This window comes from Anser anser (assembly GCF_964211835.1).
Source record: "Anser anser genome assembly, chromosome: 3".
Taxonomy (NCBI): domain Eukaryota; kingdom Metazoa; phylum Chordata; class Aves; order Anseriformes; family Anatidae; genus Anser; species Anser anser.
In genome coordinates, this window is record NC_139722.1 from 25,759,425 (window position 1) to 25,772,902 (window position 13,478).

The following is a 13,478-nucleotide window of genomic DNA, read 5'->3' on the forward strand; positions in this document are numbered from 1 at the left end:
CTGTGGTTTTTCCCACACCATCTTTTCTGTCTCAAATCTTATTCAGGTTTCCCATGAAGACTTTCTTCATTTTTATTCCTGAAAATGAGAGTCAATAATATATATATCAGCATTAATCATTAAACCATTTTGAAAAGAAAAGCTATCTATTTAAACAGCACTGACAATGCCTTCCAGCTATGAGTAAAAAATTAAACATTGGCTTTCAATGATTTAGAGTAAGTCAGATTTTATCACTTTGGTTATGATTAATAGCTCATTCCTGTGTTGAGAAGGTAATTTGGAGTTTACTTAGCTGATGGCAGGGTTTATGGTAGTTGGTTTTACTGACATCTAGGGCAAAGCTCCTACTGACTTCATTAGAAACTAAATTTCTCAAAATGTCAATAGCTACCTGAATGAAACTTAATTTATTAAAAGTCAGCTTTTTCATATCTAGGTTCTCTCTTTAACATATTATTTGCAATTGGAATTTTGACCACTGTTGTTTAAATGACCGTTTCCTTCAGGCAGTGGTTGGATTATCTAATGATATCTGCTTCAATATATCAAACTGCCTAGTAGAAATAATAGTCCATTATTATTAACCTTGACTTTGGAGCTAAAACTTTTATCAAGATAAACAATTAAAAATCAGGAAAAATGCATTCTGATTCTCGCTGAATCAGAGAAATTGTTTCTTTAAAGAAAACTACCACAAAAGATTAATTTTACATTTTACACCTTGCATTCTTAAATACCACTTTATAATAATGAAAAATGTATATTTTTCCTCTTTCTTTTTCTTTAGATTGCTGCAAATTCCTGGGGAAAATCTTGGGGAGAAAATGGCTATTTTAGGATTCTACGTGGACAAAATGAGTGTGATATTGAGAAGCTGATTTTAACTACTTTGGGATAGCCATAGTCTTCTACCCTAAGGCGTTATACTATATGCTGCTCTATGTATCTATTCTTTTCATTGTTGCATATAGAGTCTTTCTAGAGAAATAAAAAATTCTTCTCTGTAAATTATCTTTCTTTCTATTATGGGTTGTTAGGGTTTCCTGACTTGAACACACTGCAGCTATCATAACACTGTTACAATCTCACCTTGCACAAAGACTCCTCTATACAAATAACAAACTGTTTCCAAGACTACTGAAAACCTTGGTGTCTCACAGAGCAGGAAGTTCCCTCGCCTGTTATTTACATCTCACCACTATATTGTTATATTAATAATGACTGATTCAACAGTGCTTGAAAAATGGGGCTACATTGTTAGTATTAATCTCTTTATGTTGCATACTGTGGTCACAAATCCTTTTAGAAATATGATATGCTCTTCCACACAGAGTTGCCTCAGATAGCTCATGGTCATGGTAGATTAAATAAAATAAAATAAAATAAATATGTAAATAAATATCACTAGAATTCTCACCCTGTTAGAGGACAAATGTTTCTTATCCTAGATTACATTAATTGCATGTATGTATTATTTTCTCTTCCTGGAAAGTAATGTTTTACTAGCAGATTCCATAAAGTTGATGTATTTAGAGTAATATAAAAATAGCTTGTGATGAAACAATATATTCCCATTACCACAAACACAATTAAAGATGTACATTGTAGTAGTTTAATTGAATGAAAAAGAAGAAGAAGAAGAAGAAAACATAATTTTCCCTCAACAAAATCTAGTCAAGTTTCATTCCTGAGCTGCTTGCTTTCCAACCTGGGAACATGCATGTGACTGGTTTCTTATCATTCCCCAAAACCTATTTCTGTTGTCCAACAGAGAGTGTCAGAAAAGACATTCTGTTGTTTGTCTGTCATCTCTGTAGTCTAGACACAGCTCCCAGTGTTGGCCAACAGGATGTCTACCAGTAGTTCCTTAGAGCTGATGAGAGACCCAGGGGCCCTTTCATTCCTAATGCTCCCTTAGCTGCTTCTGTCTGAAGAAGCAGCCTACTGGAATGCATCCCCTCCCATCAGCATTGCTATAGTTCTTCACAGGCTTGAGGACCATTTGGCTTATTTATTTATTAAAATATAGATATTACCACTACCAGTATAAGAAGAAGTGAGCTACTCTCCCTTTTAGTTTCAGTTAATCCAAAGGCCAATTGCCAATTCTAATCATTGGTTATAAAATTATCTGCAAAAGAATCAATGTTGGCATGTTAAATATAAGGGAGAAAAAGCTGCCATGAAATTACAGTAAACGAATTTTCAGTGACACTTTCAGTGTCTTTAGTAGACTATTCCTTCCTCATTCTTTCACTTCTAGAAAATGAAGAACTTGACTTCCAGTATCATCAGCAAAGGAGTAATAGTTTTTCCTTCAAGAACAGTTCATATTCAAGAGATGTCCTTGCCACTAAAATAATGTTTCTTAAGCTAAACTCAGGCACAATTTATATTGGATCATTACTGGAAGACCTATTATTAAAATGTATCATATTGCTGCAGATCAAGCTCCTCTGTGGCCTCTAGTGTCATACAATGAATTTAGACACAAAAACCTTCATCACTTGAAATTTATAGTAAAATATAACAAAAGCAATTTTAAAAGAGCTAAGCACTCTGAGAGAAGAAGTAACCTTTCTAGGTTTGGTGAGCTAATCAAGTACTTCTGAGGAAAATGCTCTGAGCCATCTACAAGGCCACTTCCTACACACTTAATGCATATTGATTCTATAAGCTTCAAGATTTCAAAAGAGTAGGACTTAGCTGTGAAGTGAACAATATTACAAAAACACAGACAGTCCTTTGCAGGTTTTATTTTATTCAAGTCCGAGCTGTTTTGTACTCCTATAGCTCTTACAGTGACTGTTGCTACTCTTGATTTGCTTGCAAGACCTGTCCAGGATCTGAGCAGTCATGTTAAGCATCTTCAGTGGTAAGAAGGCTCAGAATTAGTCTTCTAGACCTTTATCTGCTCAAATGGTCATATTAACTTGAACAAAACACTATAAGCAAGTGAAAAGAATCTCACCATGTCAAAGCAATTTAATTTTTAGCAGTGATATCATTTTACCCATCTTCTGTGGTTTACCTTTGGTACTCTGAGGAGTTTGTGCAGCACCTTCTTCATGCTTTCTCAGTATCATAAATCTGTTTTCAGTTTGCTACAGTATCTGGAATTTAACAGGCATCCACAAGTTTCTGTGGAAAAACCACTTTACACTTTGAAAACTACCTTGATGTTGCAGCAACTCCTCTGCTGTTGTTCAAAGTATGAGCAAAGGGTCTCCTGTCTGTGCAGGTCTTCTCACTCACACTGATCAAGAGACACTGGGACCAGAGCCTCTCATGAAAACTATCTGGAGACATATTTTAAATGTCAGACAGGCTTTGAGCTCTAGTTCACTATCTGGTGGGAGTATGAAGAAACTTGCTCTTCATTAAGATGCCACCTTTCTGATTTCTCTCCTTTTTTTTTACCTCTCCCTCACTAATGTTCTGCTGTGCTTGCTGTCTTGGACTAAAAGTGCCACCTAGTTTGGAGCTTTTTTCTATATGAATAGAAAGAGACAATATGTGGTTCAGGTTAACTCAACAAAGAACGCGTTGGCTTTAAATCACTAGCATTATTAATGCTTTGCAGGAATCACAGAAAAGGGTGGTAGCAGGAAGGGAAGGCAATGCAGGAATAGCCTTTTGTGACATGGTGTTAACTTTCCTTTTCCATAAATACTGGAAGATAACATTGTTATGGCAAGATAAAAAAAATCCCCACTCAGACATCTAGATTATGCATTACAGAATTTCTTGTTAACAAAATGTTATATGAAGTTTTGATTTGCTGTTAGTCTGTGTAAGTTTTAAAACTGAGTATATATCTGAGAATATATATATATATATATATATATATATATAACTGAGAAATATCTAGAAAAGCGTATGTCTTGGGACCTGGGACCTGACAGTATGCATAACTAATGTAAAGTTCCTTGTCTAAATTCCTGTATATTTAGAAAATATTTCAAATAAAACTCTGAACAGAAATACCTGTAGGCTTCATGAGAGTTTGAATCTTTCCAGTACTAACTGAGCAGAACAGGCTTCTTTTTCAGTTTATATTAGTATTCCTTTTGGTCTTTCCAGCAATCAGATCCTAAATGTTACTGACAGTATCTAATAGTTGAACAAGGCTATTACCCTTTCAAATGGTTTTAAATGAAAATTTACTTAAAAATTAAAATGGCTAACAAGTCAACAAAGGAACCCTGTTATTCTTATGTTACTGTTACCCTTTTTTCTATCCTACTGTGATGGAAAAAATGACCATCTGATAAATGATAACAAATCACACCCTGAAGATTGGCTTACTGTGCTATGGAAGCACTATCAAGCCTGGCTATATTCTGTGGGTTTGTATCCTTTTGTTTGCATATGGGTGCCCTGTGTGTCTTCTGTATCATTTTGTTTGCATATACGAGTGCCTGGCAAGCACTGAATTCCTGAAGGCAATTGCTCTGTTGAGGAATCTGAGTCACACACAGGCACCTGAGTCTCAGGGAGCTACTTCTACATGTGGCTCCAGGCGGAGATTTTGGTGGGCCTGTGAGACATAAAAACATCCTTTCCTACCTCACTAACAATCACTGCACACAACTTGGCAAGACCGGGTTTCCCGAGCTCTGGAGTTTGCTCATTATCATTAGGAAATCTACAAATTGATGGCACCTGCCACAATATTCAATACAATTTTGTGTAACTGTTTCAGAATCCTGAGTGTGATGAAAATGCTTTTACTAAGCCATACAATATCATTAAACTAGACAATGTACATACTCCTGATGAAATTAAGAAAGTTGAAGCACTTGAACATCACACCTAATGAGCACCCTTGCTTGAGAACAAATAGTAAAGGCAGCAAGGCTGCAAAATGTGGTTGGAGCAGAGGGAAAGGTTTTGCCAGTGTGGCATTTAAACACTTCAAATTATCATGGGAGAAGGAGAGGACATGGACAACCTCCTGAATTCCTCCTGAACGCCTGTGCCAGTGCACCTGTAGTTGCTACCCTGCCTCTAGCTGGGGGATGCAATTCATAGTTTGGGTTTTACTAACGGCTTCTCTATCTGCTGTTTAGTGTGTGTTATTGCCTGTAATTTTCCCTTAGGAGGCTGTGGTTAGGTAGCAAAGAAGGGTTTTAAAGTGGTTGCTTTGTTCTGGATGTCTGGGATGACGGCCCTCTAGCAGAGCTTTCCTTGAGTATCTGGGCTTCAGTCTGGCAGCCAGCACTGAGACTCAAACCTGCACAGCTTTATGTATAGCTTAGTACAACAAAGACTTTGTTATTTGGGAATGCAACCTAAAGCAAGCAGACAGGCAAAGCTATGAGACATAAGGCACTTGCAGCTGGAGCAGTTATTAGACAAGCCCTAAAAGAAATGAAAAGGGAACCATTTCCCCATAGTTGCAGGATCAAGACAAGTTGCTAGATGGAGAGAAACACTGAAGAGAATGAGCTACCCTCCCAGGATCCAGAGGTAGAAGGAGATTTGCTTGCAATTGTCTTTAGCTTAATGTTTGACTAGTGGTGTGACAGGACTTCAAGGCAAAAAGGATGGAAGGAATGGAAAGGGGAGGAGGGGTTTAATATTTCTTTCTGCTTTTAGCCAGGACTGGAAGAAAAAACTAAACATATTTTTGCCTCAGAAACAAAACTAGTTTTGCTGGGTTTCAGCTCTCTGAAACAAATATTTTGGTTATGTTTGCAGACTTTTCAGCAAGTCTGGGCCAAGCTTTGAGAAAGTCCAAACCAAGAGTACGTCTCTATGAGAAGCTGGGTTTTTCTCCACCCAACCTGTTTTGGAACTCACTCCCATTTCACTTTGACTTCTTCATTGATTGTAGTCCAAAAACAAAGTGGACCCTGACATGAGATTAACACAGTCACAGTGAAGCCAGGCAGCAGTTTTTTTTTGTTTTTTTTTTTTTTTAAATCCACTTTTGATGTCCAGTCAGTGGATCCTGCCAAGATGCATACAACAGTGTTACATACAGAAATGTTAATGTTAGAGCACCAAGGGAGAGGCTGCCCTCATGGCATTCTCAAGTAAATAATTGTGTAATGATTCACACAGAAAAAAAAATAAAAAAATTATAACAAATCACTCATTTGTCTAAACTCTGAAGAATTAACTGTTCCATTACACTGGAAAACTTCCTCGTTTTGAGTGAAGTTTGGATGAACAGATGGCAATTCACTAATTGGCTATTTTTAATGTGGATTTTTCATTCACTCTTCTGATGCTTCTCTGCTTCCTCATGGGGTGTTGCCTCTTAATATGTTTGCATTTGTGTATTACCCTTGTTATTACTGATATGCTTATGTTTTTGACAGTAAAGGTGATATTTAAGTATGGTTGAAGGCAAGCCATCTGTGTATGCTTGGAATATTGTGCTCCTAAACGTTTCCACAGTATTTCTGAGAGGCTACAAGAATTTACTTTAGCAGAGCAGGAGAACAAGAAAACTAACCTAGTTCCTGCATACTGAATTTTCTCAATGGGCGGACCACCCAAGTGACAATTGCAGAGAGGGGAAGAATATAAATGGGCATAACAGAAGTTTTGATATCACCTATAATTTCTGATGCTATTGTGCTCTCCTTTCAGCCGGCTTCCTTCTGTGCATGGTAGTTCATGAGCGCTCCTTGCTGGGGTAATCTGCTGACTCCATATAACTTTAAAAAACAGGGGGGGAATTATTTATTTATTTATTTATTTATTTATTTATTTATTTATTTATTCCCAGCAGGGACTTACCCTAAGGGAGTGGTTAATGATTAGTCATCAGAAGATAAAATCCTGAGAAACTGGTTATACTTCATTAAAGATGCTAAGCAACCCTGTGGTTCAAGTCTGAAAGTCCTGGCCCATTGTCGTGCTGATTTTGGGTGAATAAGATGCTGGGATAGTTCAGACTGATACCCCAAGATAGGCTACTGTATGTGCAGTTCTTAAGGCTACTGAGAACTCACTCTGCATGAGATACCCTGAATCTTCACATACCTACACACACCTCCCGGGAGAGCTAAAGGCTATTGGGATGTGTGTGCTGCAGAGGACAAACAGGGATCATGCTCAACAGCATAACAGGAGCTGCAGTACCTGTTTGCATCTGTGGATACATGGATCGATGTGTCGGGGTAAATACAGAGAGAACATTTTGTCCAAAGCACTGACATGGGGCTAGAATTGTCCTAAAGCGGAGCTAAATCCAATTGGCAGGAAATTCAGGTAGCAAGGATGTTCAGAGCTGGATAAATCTTAGGAAAGAGACCATTTTACAGCATTGGTGGATAGAGGAAGAGCAACTGACATGACCTACCTGGACTTGTGCAAAGCATTTGACACTGTCTCCCATAATATCCTTGCCTCTAAATTGAAGAGACAGATTTGACAGATGGACCACTTGGTGGGTAAGGAATTGGCTGGATGGCTGCAATCAAAGAGTCAGTATCTCAACGTCCAGGTGGAAATCAGTAACAAGTGGTGTTCCTCAGGGGTCAGTATTGGGACCAGCCCTGTTTAACATCTTTGTCAGTGACATGAACAGTGAAATTGAGTGCACCCTGAGCAAGTTTGCCGATGACACTAAGCTGTGTGGTGCAGTTGACACACTAGAGGGAAGGGATGCCATCCTGAGGGACCTGGACAGGCTGGAGACATGGGGCTCCGTGAACTTCAAGAGGTTCAACAAGGCCAAGTGCAAGGTCCTGCATCTGGGTGGGAGCAATCCCAAGCACAAATACAGGCTGGGTGAAGAATGGATTGAGAGCAGCCCTGAGGAGCAGGACCAGTGGGTGCTGGTGGATGAGAAGCTCAACATGAGCTGGCAAGGTGTGCTTACAGCCCAGAAAGCCAACCGTACCCTGGACTGCATCAAAACAAGTGTGACCAGCAGGGCGAGGGAGGCAGTTCTCTCTATTCTGCTCTTGTGAGACCCCACCTGGAATACTGCATTCAGCTCTGGGGCTGGAGCACCTCTACTATGAAGATAGGCTGAGGGAGTTGGGGTTGTTCAGCCTGGAGAAGAGAAGGCTCCAGGGAGACCTTATAGCAGCCTTCCAGTCACAGTCACAGGGGGTCACAGGAAAGCTGGAACAGGACTTTTTGTCAGGGAGTAGAGTGATAGCACTGGGTGCAATGGCTTTAAACTAAAACATAGTAGATTTAGATTAGACATTAGGAAGAAATTCTTTACTCAGAGGGTGGTGAGGCACTGGAACAGGTTGCCCAGAGCAGCTGTGGATGCTCCATCCCTGCAAATGCTCAAGGCCAGGCTGAATGGGGCTTTGGGCAACCTGGTCTAGTGGGAGGTGTCCCTGCCCATTGCAGGGGGTTGAAATTAGATGACCAGTAATGTCCCTTTCAAAACAAATCATTCTGTGATACTAAAGGCAGGTTGTAAAGGTATCAATAGAAAGGAGATGAATTTGCTTTGCTGAGAACACTGACTAAACAAGCTAGGACTGTATGATTATTTTCTTCCTGAAATAATTTCAAAAAATAAAAAATAAATATCATTATACGTGAACTAATGGGTAACCAGAGGCCAAGGACTTACCATCGGTACAACACAGCAAAAATATCACATCCTTCAATTTCAGTGGTGATGCACTCTCATACAGGAGGAGAATAGGCAGGAAAGGGGAAAGAAAGAAAATGTATACACTTTCATAATGTATATTCTAGAAAATAAAGATTTGAACTTCTGTAGCATCTTCATGAGAGAGATTTACACTGGTTTGTTTTATTCACCAGCTTCCTTTCAACAAGAAAAACCCAGAAGAACAGTTTAGCATGCTGAGTGTACACAAAGGTTAATCTCTGCCCAGGTTTCAGTGAGACTGATGTCCTGCTTGTAGACCTAGTTGAACTGGGGAAAAAGAGAAATCACTGTTTTTTCCTTTTATTTATTTTGAAAGTATCCCTCTTTCTTCAAACCCTTGAAAAAAAACAAAACAAGGCAACATACTTGCTCAGTGCTCATATCAGTCTGAAGGGATTCAGTTACATTGCATGTAAAAGCACTCAGGATGCTGTCAAGACATGGCCTCAGTGCAGTGCCGGTCTGGGCAATGGTAGTTGTCTTTATTGGGGTCAAACCCAGGACCCAGTGTAACAATCTGTGGGATTGCCTGCATCTACATACATGAAAACTAACTCCAGAAGAATTCTGTTAATATGTGCTTCAGTGTTTGTAGAGACAGAAATTTTTATGCCTTTGTTATGACTTTATTTGGAGGGGTGGCATGGTGTGGGTGAAAATTTCTTTGACTTCATATTTTCTTTTCAGAAGAGCAGAATATAGCAGAGTTCCACATGCATTTAGTAATTTTTGACTATGATGGATCTCCTAAGGAAACATAGTACCACTATAACTGTATGGCATGCATAATGCCAAATTGTAACTACTGAAAAATAAGACTGTTCCTGACTCTTCACTGAAGAAATCTTCTTTTGTGGCTGCTTAACCTTTCAGTTTTGCTTATCAGTGGTTATTTGTATGCAGGAAATCTATGATCTTTGCATATGGCCGTTATCAAACCTATTTGTCACTGGCAGTAGGAAAAAAAGTATTGTAAAAGAGTACTTTTGCCCATGGAAAAAGCCTGAAAACTGGGATAGATTGGATGTTAAATTATTTTACAACAAATCCTCCCATTCCAAATAAATTCTGTCCCACTGCAGCCCGTGTGTGTTTTTATCCTTCTTTAAGCAGACGGGCTTCAATTATTATTTTTAATAACAGTTTAGCTGTCAAATACATATAGAGTGTTACTTACCTGGCTTTGGGTATCAGTATGCCTCCCTTGGCCTGAACTGCCTACTTTCCCCTCCCAGGATTGGGCAATTGGAGAGAATAGCCAGAGCTGTAGGAAACCTTTGGACCATACGAAGAGAAAGGTAGCAAGGAATCAGCAGTTTCTTTCCATTAATTTGTTTTCCAGGGCTGACGTTCACCCAAACAAAATAGGATGAAGCACTTGGTGTGCTCAGGACCGAGGACAGCATGACATGGCCCTTGATGACATGCCCCTTCAAGATATACGTGCTGGCTCCCCACTTTTTTCTTGCACCAATCTAAGTTTAAGGTCTGTTGTGTTAAAACACCTTTTGGAGTTTGAGGGTGCATCCGTAGACAGAGCTAGCACATCCAGAGGCAAGGCATCCCAAACCATTTGTCACGTTGTCCAGAAGTTTTGTTTATTCAAACCAACTACTTGCAATGCACACAGAAAGCATCTGTGAGGTATTGATTGCCTTTTTTTTTTTTCCTCCCACAAAGTTATTTCTATTGTTGCCGTATTCAGAAACAAACTGGTTGTCTCTAGTATAACTTTTTCCTCACTGATACATTCAATAGCAGGCATGCAGGTAAGGTCTTCTGAAAGTGCTTAAGAAAGCAGCTAGTCACGCTCTATCGATGCACAGGGAAGCTGGGTGAATTATTTCTGGGTGCTTATGAAAAGCCCACTTATGGCCATTAGAAAACTAGTTTATGTTCATAAAACTCCACTCTATGCAGACACAATGTGACTTAAGAGAACATCTTAATGGAGTCTAGCTAGAACCTAAAATCAATATTTCATTTCTCTTAAAGAGACTCTTTGCTTTCTAAAAGGCACACAGTAGTCCCTGGAATAAAGATGTGAGAGATTCTGACTGATAAGGTCATACAATCCCTCATCTACCAGCACTACCACGATCCGTACTCTTTGTTCACTTTGTACTTTACACGACAATTTGTCTTTTGGTATGAACCATTTTATATATGATTTCCAGTGATTTTTACATTTATAATTAAGAGCCTGCTTTAAAGGTACAGGTACACAATTTTGTGCATGAATTTACATACAGTTTCTTGTACCAATGCCAGAAGCTTTTATAGATGAGTTCTCCTCTCGGATCTCCTGTGATCCACCAGAACAGAGGTCTGGTTACAACGGTAACAGTACATGGGGTTTAACCTTCTCTTCTCACAAAGATAAAGCTCCTTATCACATAGGGCCGTCCTTATCACACAGGGAGTCCTTCAACATTGCTAGTATTTGCTTACTGAATATCAGCAAATATTGTAATGCAGGGAAGCCTTTCAAAAATTACTTATAGCTACATTTCCATTCTCTTCAGACTCTAGAGAGGCACAGGCTCTTTTTCTATCTGGGATTTCTATTTTTAGAAGAGCAGTAAATTTCATTAGTAGTTTCTCCAGGCTGGCTGTAACTCTCTGAGCTGAATGGAACTGAAAGAATGAAGTAATCCCATTCATTAGTTTCTTTAGATGTGCATCATTTGAAATGGCACTATTTTGCTGGGCCTTATTTAGCTTGACTGTAGGTTGCACTTGATCTAGCTTTAATGAAGACAATCAATTTCATGTTTCAAAGTAAAAGCAGCCCATTGCATTCTTTAATAGAAAAATCTTGCTAAATCCTACAGTTAAATAATTGTAAGTCAGACTTCAAGGAATCAAGAGTTTAAGTAAATCACAAATATATATCGTTCTGTATCTAATAGTGATGTGCGCATTTTTATAAGTATTTATTCCTTAGCCAGATGCAGTAAAGACTCTGAATGTTAGAGAATTTGGCATGTTTGTTAGGAAATACCGTAGTGTGCTGTGTCAATTTGAAGCTAGCTGCTAACAATAGTTATTGACATTTCCTCTTGTTCTAGTGCTATAAAACTGATTTTTATTATTATTATTATTTTTTAAATGTGCTTCCCAGTGTTAAGTGGTGTCACATCACCCCTTCCCCAAGACCAATTACAGGTGACATATGCATATTAGAAGACCTTGTAAGTACTTAGTAGAAGACTTCTTACTGGAATAGAAAAGGTCTTTTTTAATCACCATGATCATATCTAGTTCACACATTCCTATAAAAAAAATGTAACAGTCACTTAGAGCTGGAAATTTCATTCCATTTTCACTGTAATAAAATTATCCTTGACTGGTGGCTTTAGATGGCAAGCTGAGTTACACTTCAGCTTAAAAGCTAAATATATAGTCTTGTTATCAACCTGAAAAGCTCAGAGTTAACCTCTGTCTGTGCCACCCAGAAGTTTCTGCATTTTTCTGTGCTTTGGTTTCTCATGTATAGAAGTAAATAGTCATTTTCCTACCTCATAGTGCACAAATACACCCCAGGTTCTAACTGTTGCTCACAACAGCACTTCTGGTTTATCTGATGAGTACAACATAAGTCTGAATGATTTTGATGCCAGACAAGGAACATGATGTCTCATTATTCTTACTTTGAACAGAGTAGAAAAAATATGGTAGCCTGTATAAGTCCAAGAGCTCTGACATTTAGTAAAGAGAAGCTTTCCTTGTTTAATAAGTATTTCAATATTAGACATTTGAACCTTGATTTTTATCCTACACCAAGCTCTAACAACTCATACTTTTGAAACATTCAACGTAGTGAAGTGAGGGATTGCCAAGAGCCACCAAGTGACTAATTAAGATATCTATCCTTTAACTTCCAAAATGTTTGGTTAGGAACATAAATTGGAAGTCCAGAAACATGAGAACATAAGGACAGCAGCTAGGCTGGGTCAGACAAAAGCTCTATTGTATTTTGTCTCTGATAACAGCAATGTTATGTGTCTAGGAGATATGTATAGCAATAATTATTTTTTGAGGAATATACACTTTTGAGAATTCCACGTCTGGTATTTTTGGATGTAAAGTTGACTAAGTATTCAATAATTCCTAGTGGATTTCCTCATTCTGACTAATAAGGTAAACCAAACAACCAAATATTAATTATTTAACTTTCAGAATGTCTTGAAATTATTTAAAATTCTTAATAAATTAATCTTCATGAGGTATGGAAACATATCTGTTATTTTAAAAATTGAGGAAAGAATAAAGCACTCACGTCCCATCACACAGAATTTCAGTAAAAAAAAGATTATTCTGTTGCATTGATAAAGGAGAGCACCCTGTCAGTATAAAATCCCCTAAAGTGATCTAGTAATTAGGAGAGAAATATTTAGGTCTCATAATGAATTTTTGAGCTTTATTGTTATTAGTCTTTTTTTTTTAATAGCTTTTACTTCTTTAAAATGCTGTTCTCCCATTGTTGGCTTTTACTCTAGTTTCCTAATGTGAGCTCCTCTCTTCCCTTAATAACCTATTGCCAGCTAGAGCCTAACTCAAGGGTAGAAGACTCCTAAGATAACCCATACATCCTTGGCTGCTGTGGAGAGTACTCCTATGCAATGGGACATCCTTCTACTTTTAATTGGATCAAAATCATTGTCCTGTAAACCAGTTTACAGGAAGTGCAGCAAAAAGGACATAGCTGCAAGAATTAAATACTAGCAATTATAATATTCATAGAAAAACTAAGCAGGAAGGAAAACTTTCTTATGTCTACCTGGCAGTTAGCCCTGGTGACCGCTCTGACTTGTGCAGACTCCTGCTCCAGTGGGATCCAGTATCTTTAAGCCTTGTCTTGGTACTTTAG

The 13,478-nt window shown here is 38.3% G+C and overlaps 1 protein-coding gene and 1 long non-coding RNA gene across 2 annotated transcripts in view; one reads left to right on the top strand and one right to left on the bottom strand.

Moving 5' to 3' along the window:
• Nucleotides 1-1,631, top strand: part of TINAG (tubulointerstitial nephritis antigen) — a 46,200-nt gene extending 44,569 nt beyond the window's left edge. The window contains exon 11 of the mRNA XM_083829227.1: nt 791-1,631. Coding sequence (XP_083685353.1) covers nt 791-901 — 111 coding nt within the window. The 3' untranslated portion in view covers nt 902-1,631. The remainder of the gene's footprint in view (nt 1-790) is intronic.
• Nucleotides 1,632-8,128: 6,497 nt separating this feature from the next.
• Nucleotides 8,129-13,456, bottom strand: LOC310895971. The gene is made up of 3 exons (XR_014581083.1): nt 13,389-13,456; nt 9,783-9,880; nt 8,129-8,872 (listed from the first exon to the last, which is right to left on the bottom strand). It is a non-coding gene; the product is annotated as an uncharacterized lncRNA (long non-coding RNA).
• Nucleotides 13,457-13,478: the final 22 nt, after the last annotated feature.